Source organism: Anomaloglossus baeobatrachus, chromosome 1 (genome assembly GCF_048569485.1).
Source record: "Anomaloglossus baeobatrachus isolate aAnoBae1 chromosome 1, aAnoBae1.hap1, whole genome shotgun sequence".
NCBI classification, from domain to species: domain Eukaryota; kingdom Metazoa; phylum Chordata; class Amphibia; order Anura; family Aromobatidae; genus Anomaloglossus; species Anomaloglossus baeobatrachus.
Window position 1 is genome coordinate 787,070,751 of NC_134353.1, and position 18,905 is coordinate 787,089,655.

Sequence of the window (18,905 nt, forward strand, 5' to 3'; positions counted from 1 at the left end):
TGTTACCAAGTCTTGAATGACCTGTTTTGCTTGTTGTCTTTAGATGTAAATTCTAAGTATGATAGATCTAGATAAAATGCAAACTAAAACAATACAAGCGAAACCTAAGTAAGATACTGAAATACATGAATCACCATCAATACAACCCACTCGGGGTGGGGTGGGGGGGGGGGGGGTTGGGGGGAACAAAAATCTCTAAAAGACTATCAGGTGCTGGTACAGCAAAGCAGAGCAAAGATATGTAAATTATAGCTCAACACAAACATGCAAATTAATGTCTGTTAGTTTCTGGTCAGTTCCAAACACTCCCACAAGGTGCTGTTCACATAGCAGAGCGCTGCAATCTAGAAAGAAAACTAAATAGACATGGAGACAACGTCAGACTTTATAAGACCACTCAATGCACTGTTCTTAGTATCAAAGGGGTGTTCTCAAGTTGTCTCTTGAGCAGCTCCGAGCTGTACAGTTTCTTCACTTCCTTATAGCTTGTCGGTGTGTGCTCCTGCTTGAGGGAAAACTCTAGTGAGATGCCAAGTCCTCCTACTGTACATTAATGCTCTGTCCGTATTTGTTCTAAATCTAAACCGTTATAACTATATTTACATAAAGACAATGCAGGGCATTTAAACAAGCACAGGGAAGTAATTAGAACTACTCTGGAAACTGCAGTCATTAGAACTGCTTTGGAAACTGCCCATGCAGGGATATGATTTTGATTGTACAGGACTGATAAAAGACTTGTCAGGAGCTGAGAAGGAGGGATGGGAGGTGAGCAGGTAACTGCTGTATAGCAATCAATGCACTCGAGAGCGCTGACTTGGATATTAGGATGGGACTCCTCTCCTGGACTGTAAAAACTGTGCACACTATGCCAGGCTCTGGTACTGAGCTCCTTGGAAACAAGCTGTGCACTATACAAGATAACAGTTCTCATAGCTTGATAATGACAGCAGACAGAAAAAACAAGTCAACTGTAAAGTTGATTATTTTTATATGTTGTCTAACTAAAGCAATTTAATAGCATGAGAATTCCCGTCTAACTATTATTATTATTATACATAAGGATAAGGCTGCACATCAAACTTGGATAACACTGGGGAACAATTTGAAAAAAAAATTCTGTTGAGTTAGGTTTTTGAACTGATTTACACTAAAATTGGCATGCTGATTCCAAAAATGTAGTCAGTTTTTTTCTATCACGTCAAGTTTTTCCTCCTCAACTTACCTGCCATAGAAGCACAATTTCACTGATTCGTGTAATAAGACTTGTTATCTGAGTACAATTCGACTCATATAGAGCTACGTGGCAACTTGTAAGAGTAGTCACAACTGAGACAGTGCCTATTTCTTATATATTTCATTTTTTTGTTCATATTTGTACTATTTAAAAAAAACAAAACACTTTTTAGGTACAGTAGTTTACATATTTTTGAGAAGACAAAAATCCTATAGTTCAAAAACTTGACGTGATAGAGAAAAACTGAGATCATTTCTGGATTCAGCATCCAAAAATTAATTAAGAACAGTTGTCTGACCTAACTCCAAAAAAAATTGCGTTCCCCAGCATACCGAAAAATATTGAAGCATACAATGAAAAATGCCACTTACTAACTTGAAAGGGTGAATAATGAACTGCTTACCTGCCATGAATATTAGGAAAAAGGAGATATTTAGCAATCGCATTGATCAATGTAACTGAGCCCCAAAACCTCGTCAAGGTATATCTCTATATTGGGGTCCCTAGCTCTATGACCCTAACTGTGTGTCATCTCATTGCAATTAAAAACTGCTGTGTGTGGAGAGGGGCAACCAAAGACATGCTTATATAGAAGATGGAAAAAACATGGCCGAAAGGGGCGGAGCTGTGTTCACATTCAGAAAAAAAACTTCATAATACCAAATAGGATAACTGAAGTGAGGACTAATATATATTATGAGTGCAAGTCAAAAAATACATAATACATAAGGATAAGGCTAGGCACGCACTTTGCGTTTTTACCTGCGTTTCCACTGCTTTTTAGGTCCGTTTTGAGAAGCACCTTTTTCATGCCAAAAGGCATGCGTTTTCATTTCACAGCAAAGTCTATGGAGAATTGGGATTTCTAGACCGCACTTTGCGTTTCTAAACGCTGCGTTTATTTTGCATATTTTGTGGGAAAAACCATACGTTCAAAGAAGCATCATGTCAGTTGTTTTTGCCATTTTAGGTGCGTTTTGCTAACATTGAAATCAATGAGAAATGGCAAAAACCAAGAATCCTGCAAATTCCTGCATTTTACCTGCTTTTTCAGTGCAGAAAACATGCTTTTTGGGCATCAAAAAAATGATATCATATGTCCATTTACACACACACATAGTCCGACAAATAAAAATAAGAAATTCAATAAATTATTGCTATTTATCCATAAAATATCAGATTACCGCTATAAAATCATTAATTTAATCAATTTTCATGTTTTTTCCTATTAATATTGATTTGATCCTTTTTCACCAATTTTTTCAATAAGTTTGAATATTTAAACTTTATTTAGCAGTGTCTTGATGTACAAAACGCATCTATCAAAATGCAGGTGGAAACGCAGGTAAAAAGCGCTGAAAACGTATCCAAAACGCAGTAAAAACGCATGCGTTTTCAGCGCTAAAATAATGAAAAAGGCAACTTTGGTCAAATCAATTAGGGGAAAAATGTGCTTCTTGAACTGCAAGTAGGTGAACGCTAAGTGCGTGCCTACCCCAAGGCTGCACATCAAACTTAGATAATAGTATAATGCCATAAGCATACCGAAAAATATTGAAGCATACAATGATAAATGACACTTGCTAAATTGAAAGTGTGAATAATGAAATGCATACCTAATATTCATGGCAGGCATGCATTTCATTATTCACACTTTCAAGTTAGTAAGTGGCATTTTTCATTGTATGCTTCAATATTTTTCGGTATGCTTATGGCATTATACTATTATCTAAGTTTGATGTGCAGCTTTATCCCTATGTATTATGTATTTTTTGGCTTGCACTCATAATATATATTAGTGCTCACTTCAGTTATCCTATTTAGTAATATGATTATTATTATAGTGCCATTTATTCCAAGGCGCTTTACATGTGAAAGGGGTATACATAGTAGGGACAAGTACAATAATCATAAACAAAACAAGGCACAGACTGGTACAGGTTGAGACAGGACCCTGCCCATGAGGGCTCACAGTCTACAAGGGATAGGTGAGGATACAATAGGTGAGAATGTACCGCCCCGGGGCTTGGCCGGCTGCCGAGACGCTCGGATCCGGGCTCGTCGGTGGGTGGCTCGAGCTCCTCCCGGACCCGGGGGTCACGTCGCTCTGAAGGGATGCTGGCGCTACGTGAGGGGTGGTGTTCGGTGGGGAGGTCCACGGCCGAGGCCACGATTGTTTTTGGGGGTTAAGTTCGTGACGCCGCCCATGGATTGTGGTGAATGGATGGACATCACCACTGCCATTGACTAGGCTCCCGGGGACGGTGTTGCGCAGCTTGGTGGTGACCCCTCTGTGGTTAGGGGGTGATGGTCCCGGGAGGCCCGAGGGAGGTGCTGAGGCGGGGGGATGGATGCATGCTGGCGTGTGGGTGCGATGCAGCGCGGTGCGCGGCCCGAGGGCACTGTTGTACTCACTATTACAGACACACTGGAGTCTCTGGTAAACCAAACAAGATGGTGGACGGTGCCCGCAGCCGGCTGCGCTTTTCCCCTTTTTCAGGTTGGTGGTTTCTGCCTTTCTCCTGCACCTCACTTTTAGTAGAATGGTGACTCCTATGCCTGAGAAACGATAGTCCGCTCCCCAGCTTTGTGTGTGCCGGTAGAGCCAGTTTGCCCGCAGACGCTGGCTCGTGGGATCTCGATGCCTGGGCGGTGGCTTTCTATCCCTCTGGTTGGGCTGTTGTCTTCAGTTGGGTCTTGGGTGGGAAAGGACCTAAAGTCCAGACCCCAATCAGTGAATTCGACTCAGTCCAGTGGCTTCTGGGCCTCGTACTGGGTCCGAGTACCCCTCCTGGTGCTCCGGTTTCCGATCGGTTCCCCGGTTTGGTACCGGCGGGCCACTAACCGGTCCCTTACGGTTCCCACCAGCTGTAATCCCAGCTTCTGCAGGTGGCCACCACCGTCTGCCTCCTAGCCACAGGGTATCCGGGCTCCGACCCAGATCCCTGATAGACGTCTACCCTTTGCTACCACTCTCCTCCACTCCTGTCACTGAACTCTGTTTTTCCCGCCTCAGGCTCTCCGAACTCCTTGGTGGGCGTGGCCAACTGCCTGGCTCCGCCCCCAAGGCATGAACGTCAAGTCCTGAGAGGCGTGACTCAGGGTTTTAAGGTTGGTTGCTGGTACCTTTTTAGGGGAAGGTGTTTGTGCAAGGGCCTACCTGTGACTACCTGGCTAGTCCAGGGCGTCACAAGAGTAGAAATGGTCGAGCGGTGCCATGATAAGCCAAAGATATGGAGTGTAACATGTCAATATCATGAAAAGGTGCAAACCTAAAAATATAATATAATATGCTTCATTATACCTCAAATAACAGATCATATAAAATCAATTTAAAAACTGAAGAAGATAAGTAGCTTTCTCCTTGGTGAGGAAGCAGCTAAGGAAGTTGCTTTTGATAGCAGCCGTAGACATGAGACAGCAGTATCAGTAACTTATAATCTGCATGTTTTTACCATGGTGGTTAACAAAGTAACCTCAGGTTGCACGCACTGCTGAATGTACTAAAAAGGGAATGGCACAAATTCTCAGAAACATAGCTATCTTCTAATCTTCTCCCTCTTTTACAAGCAGAGTGTACTGGACTAAAAGGCAAGGTTCAGATGAAGGTTGACATTTTCAGGTTAGGCTATATGCAACTACATACCGTAGTAGACAGGAGGTGCCTGGTCTTACATGCATTTTTCATTTACATAAAGTGGAATGAAAAATGTGCAGTTTTCATTGTCCACACGGGCAAAAAGATGGTCTGAACCAGGCCTCATACAGTGGAAATTATCTCAAATTCTCTTATGATTGTACCCATGTAAATAGTTCCAAGTCACCGGTATGGTCAATGTGACTGGCAGGTGAACATGGGCCTATGTGCTCTCAGCCTCAACTTCACAGCCATTTTCTTCAGTGTCGATTTATGCGAAAGCAGCACCTAAAATATACCGCTATGGCTGGATACAAAGCTCACTGTGCAGAATTTTATGAAAAGTAAGAGATTACACTTTTCCATAAAGTTCAGGCTACAGAATCCTCAGGTGTTTTAACTGGAGGTTGAACTGGAGGTTGACAAGAGGACACCCTTTAGGCAAACAATTACCCATTAAACTTTATGGGTATGTGCGGAAACATGCCAACCATACGTCACAGAGGATGTGTGCCGGCTTAGGGACCCAGGGCTTTATCGTACGGCATATTAGTGTGGTGTGGATGTGTAACCTGATGGTCACAGAATTCTTATGAGTCAATGCTATACACCTCCATTTTAGAAGGAAAAGCACCCAGGTTGCTTCTTTGCCAACAATGTTGAAGAGGGGGAGGATCATTGAATTGTAGGAGCACAAAGAGTGCCAACAAGTCTTTTATATGGACCCATAGGGTGAAACTTGTCTCTGCATAGGATCCATTCTCATGGTAATGAGGTGTGCAGCAGCTGTAGCTCTAACTAGTTACTAAACCTGTTAGATGACTACATAACATTTACCCTAGTTCTGCCCTATGACAGACTGGGCAAATACAAGTATCACCCACGTACATCTTAAATGTTCTCTGTTAATATGCAACTTCTACTCATAACTTTTGGAGGTAACCCATTGGTGAAGTACTAAAAGGGAGCGAAGGACAATACATTTATATAAACAAAAACAATTTAAGACTGAGTCACTTGGTAATTTGGTGAATTAGAAACTCTGCAGGAAAAATACTCTTAGGTATGGGGTGAATAGGTTCAATGGGGTTCACAGATTATGTGTGACTACTGTCTTCATAGGCGTTAATGTAGATGTGGCTGCATCCATACCTATTTCCATAACTGTCATAGGTTTCAATGGAAAGGACTTGATGGATATGCTATAATGGTGTAGAAATAATAATCAATCGGCTTTATTTATAGAGCGCCTGTTCAGGTAAGATAGGAATACCTCAATAATCTTGAGCTAAAAAATCATGAACTCGTCACAATTATCTCTACTCCATTTTTCCTTCAACTCGCTACCCCTGTCCTATCACTCTATGCTTTATATCCCAACTGATTGGCTGGGTTCATACAAGTTTCCAAAAAAATAAAGATTCGCAGGACCTTTGTCCAGGAGCACATCAGACGTCCGAGGCCACCAGTCCAGTGCCATGTGAACCTCCTCCTGACTTCTGGTATCCCCATCTGGTGCCTCTTCTGATTAATACATCGGACATGATGTCACCTAATGACAATTATTACAGGTACAGGATAGGGGAGTTATATTACACTGATGATTCTGGGAAGTGTTCTTATAATTCAGATAGGAAATGTAATGGCATCTGTCAGGCAAAAAAGGGCTAAGCTACCAATCAGCAGGTTTACAGGTTAAATTTGCAATGCAGCTTTTGCAACATCATCTTCCTTAGCAAAACCAGATCGTTTTTGTCACAATTTTCCAAAATCATTGAAAAAAATAAACATTTTTACAAAATAAACATCATGACAAAAAGTACAAAAATGTAGTGACATCTGCATTGCAGTCTGAACAAGTGCATACAGCCACTGGATTTCTTCCAGCTGAGACTTATGTTACTGTTGTAGGGGAAGACACAGGCCAAAAGTGCCCAGGTTTTGCTCTTATTTTTAAATTGGTGACCGGTCCACTTTAAAAGGGAATGTGTTGGCAGGTTTATGATTCCCCATATGAGGGCAGCATAAAGTAATGACGGGGACCTCGATTCCAGCACTGTGACTTTTTTCATGTTGTAGTTCACTTTTTTCTATGCTGTTTTTTACAGCAGCAAGAGTCTAGAGCTCAGGTCCTCCATCTTGATCTGAATTGTCATGCATCAACAGAACATTGGGCAAAGACAGCCATTCTGCCATTAAAAGGGGTTGTTTGAGAAGAATAAAACTTTGCCCAGGGGACGGGATATGAAAAGAAAATAAACAGCCAAACTCACCTTCTGGTACCCACCTTGATGCAAACCAGGCTGCTCCATGGGTTTACACAGAAACAGGAGGGGATGTCACAGTTATATCAGCGACTGCTTCGGCCTGTGACCTGGTAGAAGTGGTCAAGTAACTTGAGCAACGCAACATCAGATGTTTTATGATAAGGTGCTGATCAAAGCCACCTGACTGCTGCAGCCAATCATAGGTTGCAGCGGTCTGCGCAGACCATGGAGTAGCATGTGCTGGATCCATGTCGGTGCTACTAGGTGAGTATGGCTGAATTTATTATTTCTCTCTTACCCTAGAAAAGTGTCATTTTGACTGGATAACACCTTTAATGCTAGGGTTAAACACTTGACTCATTCTGCAGCCAAGAAGCCATGATTTTATAACAACTACAGGATGGAAAGAAGCAACACTGGAACCAGAGTCTTTGTTACTACTAAACTTTCTGTTTCCCAGAGGGAAAACAAAGCATTAAGACAATAAATACCATAGATATGGCTTCAACCAGATACAGTCAGGGCCAGAAATATTTGGACAGTGACACAAGTTTTGTTATTTTAGCTGTTTACAAAAACATGTTCAGAAATACAATTATATCTATAATATGGGCTGAAAGTGCACACTCCCAGCTGCAATATGAGAGTTTTAACATCCAAATCGGAGAAAGGGTTTAGGAATCATAGCTCTGTAATGCATAGCCTTCTCTTTTTCAAGGGACCAAAAGTAATTGGACAAGGGACTCTAAGGCCTGCAATTAACTCTGAAGGCGTCTCCCTCGTTAACCTGTAATCAATGAAGTAGTTAAAAGGTCTAGGGTTGATTACAGGTGTGTGGTTTTGCATTTGGAAGCTGTTGCTGTGACCAGACAACATGCGGTCTAAGGAACTCTCAATTGAGGTGAAGCAGAACATCCTGAGGCTGAAAAAAAAGAAAAAATCCATCAGAGAGATAGCAGACATACTTGGAGTAGCAAAATCAACAGTCGGGTACATTCTGAGAAAAAAGGAATTGACTGGTGAGCTTGGGAACTCAAAAAGGCCTGGGCGTCCACGGATGACAACAGTGGTGGATGATCGCCACATACTTTCTTTGGTGAAGAAGAACCCGTTCACAACATCAACTGAAGTCCAGAACACTCTCAGTGAAGTAGGTGTATCTGTCTCTAAGTCAACAGTAAAGAGAAGACTCCATGAAAGTAAATACAAAGGGTTCACATCTAGATGCAAACCATTCATCAATTCCAAAAATAGACAGGCCAGAGTTAAATTTGCTGAAAAACACCTCATGAAGCCAGCTCAGTTCTGGAAAAGTATTTTATGGACAGATGAGACAAAGATCAACCTGTACCAGAATGATGGGAAGAAAAAAGTTTGGAGAAGAAAGGGAACGGCACATGATCCAAGGCACACCACATCCTCTGTAAAACATGGTGGAGGCAACGTGATGGCATGGGCATGCATGGCTTTCAATGGCACTGGGTCACTTGTGTTTATTGATGACATAACAGCAGACAAGAGTAGCCAGATGAATTCTGAAGTGTACCGGGATATACTTTCAGCCCAGATTCAGCCAAATGCCGCAAAGTTGATCGGACGGCGCTTCATAGTACAGATGGACAATGACCCCAAGCATACAGCCAAAGCTACCCAGGAGTTCATGAGTGCAAAAAAGTGGAACATTCTGCAATGGCCAAGTCAATCACCAGATATTAACGCAATTGAGCATGCATTTCACTTGCTCAAATCCAGACTTAAGACGGAAAGACCCACAAACAAGCAAGACCTGAAGGCTGCGGCTGTAAAGGCATGGCAAAGCATTAAGAAGGAGGAAACCCAGCGTTTGGTGATGTCCATGGGTTCCAGACTTAAGGCAGTGATTGCCTCCAAAGGATTCGCAACAAAATATTGAAAATAAAAATATTGTGTTTGGGTTTGGTTTATTTGTCCAATTACTTTTGACCTCCTAAAATGTGGAGTGTTTGTAAAGAAATGTGTACAACTCCTACAATTTCTATCAGATATTTTTGTTCAAACCTTCATATTAAACGTTACAATCTGCACTTGAATTCTGTTGTAGAGGTTTAATTTCAAATCCAATGTGGTGGCATGCAGAGCCCAACTCGCGAAAATTGTGTCACTGTCCAAATATTTCTGGACCTAACTGTAGATTCTTCTATTCATAGAGATGGCCATGTGAAGAATCCCATGCACAGCTCTAGTAAAATCTGTATGACTGAAGTCCTTAACGTGCCCCTGTATTCTGTAATATAAATATTTTTCTTAATGATTACGCCCACAGATGTTGGCATAAATGACAAAACCTTTTCAGTGAAATACCTTCATTAAGGGTGAGCTAAGCGCCGCACATGCATGTACAGAATACACAGCAATGATATATTTAAGGCTTCCCCTAGGGCCACAAATTTTAACTGCAGGTAACTAGTTAACAAAGGGAGCATTATTTCACCATGAAATGTGCAGCCTGGGAATCATTAGCCGTGTTCACATTACTGGGCAGACGTATGACGACAGAATCCTCTGCACTCACATTCAAAGCTCCATTTACAAACAGGATATTCATACGGTCATGATGACTGCCATTTGTTGGAACTTACTCCCGGCATATTCCTGCATGGGACACAGTAATTAATTGTTTCATGGTGTATATGTAAGGCCTGATGCAATGTAGAAATGTCCTAAGTGTTCATCACACATCAGTAGAACATGAAATTACTTCTATATTCATGACCCATGTGGGGCATCGTCATCTGATCATTCACACTGTCGTCATACAAGTCACACAGTCTTACCCTACCTTTCTTAAGCTATGTTGTCAAAGTTTTATGTTCACATATTTGCTCAGAAACCTTCCCAAAAATGTGTTTAAAAACTCCATAACTCCTTATTTTACCTGGCATTAAAAATCACATATTTAAAGTAGACCAACAGATTCACAGGACCCTGGGCCATTTGCTATGATAGTAGTCCATGTCTACCAGACCAGAGCACTGCAAAACTCTTACTAACTGCGATGTCCCCGAAAGGCTCTTCTTATTTAATAATGGCAACGGCACACAATTACTCTGCCATCTTTGATGTCACCATGACCATCAAATTAGGGTTGCTACACATGGTAGCAGGCTTGCAGTGCTCCGTTCCATGAGCCATGGACTGGCGAAGTGGCCATAGATCGAGGGTCCTGCAAATCCTTTTTCTTAAATGGGTTGTTCACTATTTTGACAAGCACTTCTGATTCCATGTTCCCTTCACAGATGGAACTGCAGCTGTACATTACCTAGGCCAAAAACTACTACCCCAGCAGGATACAGCTAAGCCCCACTAGGTGGAGGCATCACAGGTGCAGGAGGAGCAAATCACACACACGCTTCCAAAAATGGAGGGGGCGATTGTTGGATGGTAGTAGTTTTTGGCCTAGGTAATGTACAGCTGCAGTTCCATCTTTGCTGTAAGTAATGATATTTATTCCTCTTTTTTGTTACATATTTCCTTCAGGTAAAATAAAATAGGAGTATACTCACTTCCCATGTCGGCGCACTTCCAGCAGTGTTGGGAATCGCCTTCCCAGGGTTCACGTGAAGTTTTGACATCACACAAACCCCACATCCAATCACTGCAAGCTGCTGTCTCCCCACCATGGGACAAATGACTTAATCAGCAGTTAGTGAGGATTGTAGCTGCAGCTCAATCCCTGCCAATTGTACCTGCGTCCGAAGGCAGAGAGAAAAGCCGATGCTGATTGGACGCGGGGCTTGTATGATGTCACAACGGCACATGAGCCCTAGGAACATGACTGCCAACACCGCTGGAATGGTGCCGGCATGGGACGCGAATATATGCTTTTTTTTTAATTTTACCTAGGGGAAACATGGGGAATCAGACAGGGATTTTCCTAATAGTGGACAACCCTTTTAACTCAAATAGATTTCTTCTAGCTGAAGGAAAGCAGAGCGGACTGTGGAATATATTTTATGTAAAGACTCTGGTTCCATAAGGATACATGTCACTCCAGGCACATACGTCTGACAAAAGCCTCTACAGGGATATTGGCATAGAGTTCGTCATATCGTTTTCAATAGTTGCAAGAAAACCTCATGAAAGTTGCACGTGTCAACAACGTATGGATGACGACTGATGATATCACAGTTTTAATACTCTGACAAAAAAAACGTTGATGAATTCCTAGTCTTTAGCCACACACAGATGCAAAATCACACGCAACTGAACATCCATTATGTTCTCTACAGAGTAATAGTTGCATGGAAATGTTTCACGATGGAGAATAACACAAGTCCCGCCAAGTTACGACATAGCCATATTGTAACACTAGGGCTACTACACTGACATGGAATGGCTAGAATATTTGTCATTCACATGATGGGCTGAAAAAAAAAACCATCTCACAACAATTACTAAGGCAGACGAATTGTTCCAACCTAATAATTATCCAAAATAATTGGCTGTGACTTCATTTTACACTATTTGAGACTGACTTGACAAAATGTTCCTTCCCACTCCGATGGTGGAAAACAATTCAAGGTACAACAGGGCGATCGGCCGATACTTCGTAGTGATCAACAGGCTTTCCTGGTTGGGAGACTGGAAACTGATGTATTTATGGGTCACAGTAACCTCCTATATTACACGTCACAGGAGCCCCTTGATTTTTTAAAAAAAAAAAAAAAGTATTAGAAAAAAGAATTCTGGAATCTCAATGGTTTCTGACGGGATACACCAAACTTAGAAAGTTTCGTAGGCGTCATTATGTACTAAGAGAAAATGCCCAGAGCAAGCAGCGAAGGCCGCCTCAATCTCTGAAATGTGATTGGTTGTTACAGTACTTTTAACTACTTCTAGCTTTTATGAATTTCCCCTATGGAATGTATCCAAGTAACCCTAGTGAGCATTGTTATTTCCTAAATATTTGGAACATTTAACCTTCATTAGTTAAAATTTCATGAGTGTAAAATCCTCATAGAATATTTACCACCAGGTTGACCAAACGTTAGATTGTAGTGAGCTGGATTTTTAGAAAAACCTATTTTAACAATACAGAAGCAAGCCTTGGCTTTCTAAATGTGGGTATGGATTATTTGAAAAGAACAAATGGAGGCATGGCATAGTTGTCTTGCGGGACCCCTGCAGATCCAGATGACAGCGTCAGCTCTGGAAACGGTGTTTGTTCCAGTCACAGGACCACTAGCAGGTGAATGGCTGCAGCAGTCTGGTGACGGGAAAAACAATCTAGAGAACGTCCGATAACGTGCACTTCAACTCCCCAATCACAGGCTGCAGCGGTGCTGTGACTTCCGAATGGAGCAGACACCACTTCTGGAGTGGCCGACATTAATTCTGCAGGGGCCCGAGAAAGTTATGCCTAAAAATAAAAATAAAATTGTTTGACTATTGGACAACTCATTTAAGCATAGATGTCATGTTACAAAGTGATCAAAAAGAGAAGTGATAATGCTAAGTGGGTTAGCAAAAATAAAAATAAAACATTATTCCTCTATCCATGTACACAGCAAAGTTTCGATTTGTATGGTCTTTGTCAAGATCAATAATAATGCTGGCCTACGTAGATGCATTGATGAAGCCTTTTCCTATTGTTTGTGAACACCTTCACCTCTCTGCATTTCACAATTTTGTACTCCAATCGGATTCTAAAAGGTTTGGTAACCAGGACACCCGTGTAATTTTGAGTGTGCTGAGAACAGTTTATTTTTTATAGTTACAAACCTGGTCAGCACAATAAAACAGATATTTGACAATATACGGTATATCACAAAAGTGAGTACACCCCTCACATTTTTGTAAAGATTTCATTACATCTTTTCATGGGACAACACTGAAGATATGACACAATGTAAAGTAGTCCGTGTACAGCTTGTATAAGTGTAAATTTGATGTGCCCTATAAATAACACACGGCCATTAATGTCTAAACCGCTGGCAACAAAAAGTGAGTACACCCCTAAGTAAAAATGGCAAATTGTGCCCAATTAGACATTTTCCCTCCCTGGTATCATGTGACGCATTAGTGTTACAAGGTCTCAGGTGGAATAGGGAGCAAGTGTGTTAAATTTTGTGTTATCACTCACACATTCCCTCATACTAGTAGTTCAACATGGCACATCATGGCAAAGAATTCTAAGGATCTGAAAAAAAAAAAAAATGTTGCTCTACATAAAGATGGCCTAGGCTATAAGAAGATTACCAACACCCTGAAACTGAGCTGTAATATGGTGGCCAAGACTATACAGCGGTTTAACAATCCAAGTTCCACTCAGAACAGGCCTCGCTATGGTTGATCAAAGAAAGTTGAGTGTACGTGCTCTGACTCATATCCAGAGCTTATCTTTTCAAAATAGATGTATGAGGGCTACCAGCATTGCTTCAGTGATTAAAGGGGTGGGCGGGGTGTCAGTCTGTCAGTGCTCAGACCATATGCTGCACACTGCATCAAATTGGTTTGCATGTCTGTCGTCCCAGAAGAAAGCTTCTTCTAAAGATGATGAACAAGAAATAATGCAAACAGTTTGCTGAAGACAAACAGACTAAGGACATGGACTACTGGAACCACGTCCTGTGGTCTGATGAGACTAAGATATATTTATTTGGTTCAGATGGTGTCAAGTGGTGGTGGTGGCAACCAGGTGAGGAGTACAAAGACAAGTGTGTCTTGCCTACAATCAAGTATGCTGGTGGGAGAGTCATGGTTTGGGGCTGCATGAGTACTGCCGGCTTTTGGAAGCCAGAGCTCATTGAGGGAACCATTAATGTCTACATCTGCTGTGCCATAATGAAGCAGAGCATGACCCCCTCCCTTCAGAAACTGGGCCACAGGGCAGTATTCCAACATGATAACAACCCCAAACACATCTCCAAGACAACCACTGCCTTGCTAAACTGAGGGTAAAGGTGCTGGACCTAAACCCTACTGAACATCTTTGGGCCTTCTCAAATAGAAGGTGGATGAACGCACGGTACTAACATTCATCAGTTCTATGATGTCAGGGAGGATGGAAGAGGATTCCAATGGCTCCTGTGAAGCTCTAGTGAACTCCATGCCCAAGGGAGTTAAGGCAGTGCTTGTAAATAATGGTAGTGGCCACACAAAATATTGCCACTTTGGGCACAAATTTGGCCATTTTCACTTAGGGGTGTACTCATTTTTGGTGCCAGCGGTTTAGACATTATTGGCTGTGTGTTGAGTTATGTAGAGGGCACACCAAATTTACACTGTTGTACAAGCTGTACACCGACTACTTTACATTGTATCAAAGTGTCATATCTTCAGTGTTATACCATGTAAAGATATAAAATATTTACAGAAATGTGAGGGGTGTACTCACTTTTGTGATACACTGTATCTGTGAATGACGATTTCATATAATAGTAGTTCAGACGTATGATACTAGGCAAAGTTTGGCTATGTTATCACACTGTGAAAGTATTTGGAGAGCATTAACAAGATTTTAAAAGATGTATTCTTATTTTGCTTTTCTTACTTTACGGCCTAAATTCTAAAGTTTTTATGAATGGGCACTGGCCTTCTGACACCTTTTAAAAAATGTTATACCTTGTTGTATTGCGCCTAAGGGAATTATCCTGGACTGTGACGGTAATGAACTCCAGCCCCAACCGAGATTTTATTACAGCAATCAGGATCTTGTTGGCTGTTATGGTTTGCAGCCCTATTACAGATAACTCCTGGAGATTTAGGTGTCTGGAGCTCCCACCATTCCAGTCCTTCAGCAATGCGGGGCTGGAATGTCAGACTTCCCATAAGAATGCACTTTGTCAAAACACTCAAGACAGGAAAAACTTCAGTTCATCTCAGGCCTCGGGCCAATACCCAGCACTTTTCAGTTTCGGATTGACAACCACCTAGCATGAGCACATGCCTGGGATAATCATTCAGTACTTCTATTCTTTATTGCCAAAGTCTGTGCCGCTTCATAGTTACCGGCGGCTTGAAAGGAGCTCGCAGATGGGTATTATTCAGGATTAATTTCCCGCTACTCTTAAGTATTTATACTGATACATATTGGGCGACTAACATAAGACCAGAAAACCCTCTGGAAGTTATATTAAAATTAATGAAACCATTCTTCTAAATTGCTATTACTGGCAGGCGTCCAGTTTTCCAAGCTGAGTTGTGCAGTGTGCAGTTTATTCACACATCCCTTCGTGAAAGAAGAACTTTAAGAAGAAAGAGGAAATATCGTTTTGCAGCCAAATATTGAGATCTTCACTGCTCAGCTGAAACTTTGAAGTCTTCCCCTATGAGCTGCGGAAATCTGGAGCCTTGCAGCTTCACAACAAACAATGTCTACTGAGAGCAGCACAGCACTGGCCAGGCTAACCCTACCAAAAACACACGAGAGCCAACACTGGAGCTCCTCATCCCGGAAATCTAAAGAGCAGGGCTTCAAATGAGTATGCCAGATCTCCATACATAATGGCTGCACACGATCTGTGCTCAAACAGCGCAGGAATCCGACATTTCATATGGGATATTGCAGAAAGTTTGGAAATGAAGCTGAAATCCAAAATATAAACTTACCTTCCTTTGCTTCATCTGACTCTGAGCTCATGGTGGAGATCACTGGAGACCAGATTACAGCTGATGTGCTCTCTGAGCAGCAGAAGCAGCTAGTTACTTCTCAAAAAAAAGTCAGGATGAAAAGAGGAAAGTTCTGCAAGTTTGGCCAATCACATAAAGGCGGTATAGAAGGAGGGCCATCCCCTTCTCACCACTGTCTGGAGAGCAGCGTGGATCCAGGAGGGCAGCACAGTCCACACACAGGCCTCCTGGAAGTTTAGGATTTTTTTTTGTTCTTTGAGGGGTGGGGTGTTACTTGTTGCAACATGACTGGATTACAGGACAGAGTTCTGCTGAGCAATGCTGTGTGTTTGGGATGTCTTTAAAGTGATTGTTATAGCCGTGCTCCCTAATAACTCCAGCAGCATTGATGTTACTCCAGCTCTAGAAAATGTCACAGTCAGATGTGTGTCATGAAACGACCGGGGCTGGGCTCACAGGACGTGGGAGAAGCTGCGTACTGACACATAATTGTGAAAACAGTGCAGCAATAGGAACCACAGACAACCCATGTTCGGCTATGTTCACACATTGAGTATTCGAGGTGTTTATTTCTGCTGCCGAAACAAGCACTCAGCTTCCAAAAAGCAGATTTTGCTGCGTTTTTTTTTTTATTTTTTTTGGCGTCAATTTTGGTGTCATTCATCTACAGTACATGTCTAACTAAAGATTGTTTTATTCACCACAAAAGCAGCAAAAACACAGGTGTTGCATTTTTTGCACTTTCTCATTGCTTTCAATCATGCAAAAATGCTGAATGGACAGAGATTATGGTTGTGACATTACAAATCCATAGAACACAAAGTGTGTAAAAAAATATCCTCTGTACAAAAGGCCTTTATCTAGCAAAACCAGCTTACCGAGTACCAATTCTAACCACAGAATGTAGCACCAATTAGGCAAACACTACAGTATATATATATACACACACACATATATATATATATATTATATATTATATATTATATATAATCACAGTCAAATGAAAAAGTTTGGGCACCCCTATTAATGTTAACCTTTTTTCTTTATGACAATTTGTATTTTTGCAACAGCTATTTCAGTTTCATATATCTAATAACTGATGGACTGAGTAATATTTCTGCATTGAAATGAGGTTTATTGTACTAACAGAAAATGTGCAATCCGCATTTAAACAAAATTTGACCGGTACAAAAGTATGGGCACCCTTATCAATTTCTTGATTTAAACCCTCCTAACTACTTTTTACTGACTTACTAAAGCATTAAATTGGTTTTGTAACCTCATTGAGCTTTGAACTTCATAGACAGGTGTATCCAATCATGAGAAAAGGTATTTAAGGTGGCCACTTGCAAGTTGTTCTCCTATTTGAATCTCCTATGAAGAGTGGCATCATGGGCTCCTCAAAACAACTCTCAAATGATCTGAAAACAAAGATTATTCAACATAGTTGTTCAGGGGAAGGATACAAAAAGTTGTCTCAGAGATTTAAACTGTCAGTTTCCACTGTGAGGAACATAGTAAGGAAATGGAAGAACACAGGTACAGTACTTGTTAAGCCCAGAAGTGGCAGGCCAAGAAAAATATCAGAAAGGCAGAGAAGAAGAATGGTGAGAACAGTCAAGGACAATCCACAGACCACCTCCAAAGACCTGCAGCTTCATCTTGCTGCAGATGGTGTCAATGTGCATCGGTCAACAATACAGCGCACGTTGCACAAGGAGAAGCTGTATAGCAGAGTGATACGAAAGAAGCCGTTTCTGCAAGCACGCCACAAACAGTCGCTTGAGGTATGCAAAAGCACATTTGGACAAGCCAGTTACATTTTGGAAGCAGGTCATGTGGACTGATGAAACAAAGATTGAGATGTTTGGTCATACAAAAAGGCGTTATGCATGGAGGCAAAAAAACACGGCATTCCAAGAAAAGCACTTGCTACCCACAGTAAAATTTGGTGGAGGTTCCATCATGCTTTGGGGCTGTGTGGCCAATGCCGGCACCGGGAATCTTGTTAAAGTTGAGGGTCGCATGGATTCAACTCAGTATCAGCAGATTCTTGACAATAATGTGCAAGAATCAGTGACGAAGTTGAAGTTACGCAGGGGATGGATATTTCAGCAAGACAATGATCCAAAACACCGCTCCAAATCTACTCAGGCATTCATGCAGAGGAACAATTACAATGTTCTGGAATGGCCATCCCAGTCCTCAGACCTGAATATCATTGAAAATCTGTGGGATGATTTGAAGCGGGCTGTCCATGCTTGGCGAACATCAAACTTAACTGAACTGGAATTGTTTTGTAAACAGGAATGGTCAAATATACCTTCATCCAGGATCCAGGAACTCATTAAAAGCTACAGGAAGCGACTACAGGCTGTTATTTTTGCAAAAGGAGGATCTACAAAATATTAATGTCACTTTTATGTTGAGGTACCCATACTTTTGCACCGGTCATATTTTGTTTAAATGCGGATTGCACATTTTCTGTTAGTACAATAAACTTCATTACAATCCAGAAATTTTACTCAGTCCATCAGTTATTAGATATATGAAACTGAAATAGCTGTTGCAAAAACCCAAATTGTTATAAAGAAAAAAAAGTTAACATGAATAGGGGTGCCCAAACTTTTTCATATGACTGACAACATCTGCAAGGAGTTGGTATGTTCTCCCTGTGTTTGCGTGGGTTTCCTCCGGGTTCTCCGGTTTCCTCCCACACTCCAAAGACATACAGATTGGGACTCTAGATTGTGAGCCCCAATGGGGACAGTGTTGCCAATGTATGCAAAGCGCTGTTGAATAGCGCTATATAAATGAATAAATAAATATATACCGTATTTTTCGCTTTATAAGACGCACTTTTCCTCCCCAAATTTTGGGAGGAAAATGGGGGGTGCGTCTTATAAAGCGGTAGCGGGGGGGGGGGGGGTCCTGTCTGAGGCGATCGGGCGGGTGCCTGTGGCTGCATGCAAGCGCCCGGGTACCTGTACTTGCATGCAGCGGCAGCCGGGTACCCGTGGCTGTGTACGGGCGGCAGCGGGTGCTGTGTGGGGTCGGCAGCCAGGTACCTGTGCTTGCATGCGGTGGCAGACGGGTACCCATGGCTGTGTGCGGGCGGCAGCCGGGTGCTGTGTGCGAGCGGCAGTCGGGTGCC

General features: G+C 41.9%; 1 protein-coding gene across 3 annotated transcripts in view; it reads right to left on the reverse strand.

Annotated features, from left to right (window-relative positions):
• Window positions 1-18,905, reverse strand: part of TNFAIP8 (TNF alpha induced protein 8) — a 222,113-nt gene that overhangs the window by 37,018 nt on the left and 166,190 nt on the right. The window contains exon 1 of one of the 3 annotated variants that reach the window (XM_075341883.1): window positions 15,731-16,082. The exons of the other annotated variants lie outside the window; for them this stretch is intronic. Coding sequence (XP_075197998.1) covers window positions 15,731-15,761 — 31 coding nt within the window. The 5' untranslated portion in view covers window positions 15,762-16,082. Of the gene's footprint in view, window positions 1-15,730; window positions 16,083-18,905 lie in introns of those variants that run through there. 3 annotated transcript variants of the gene reach the window in all.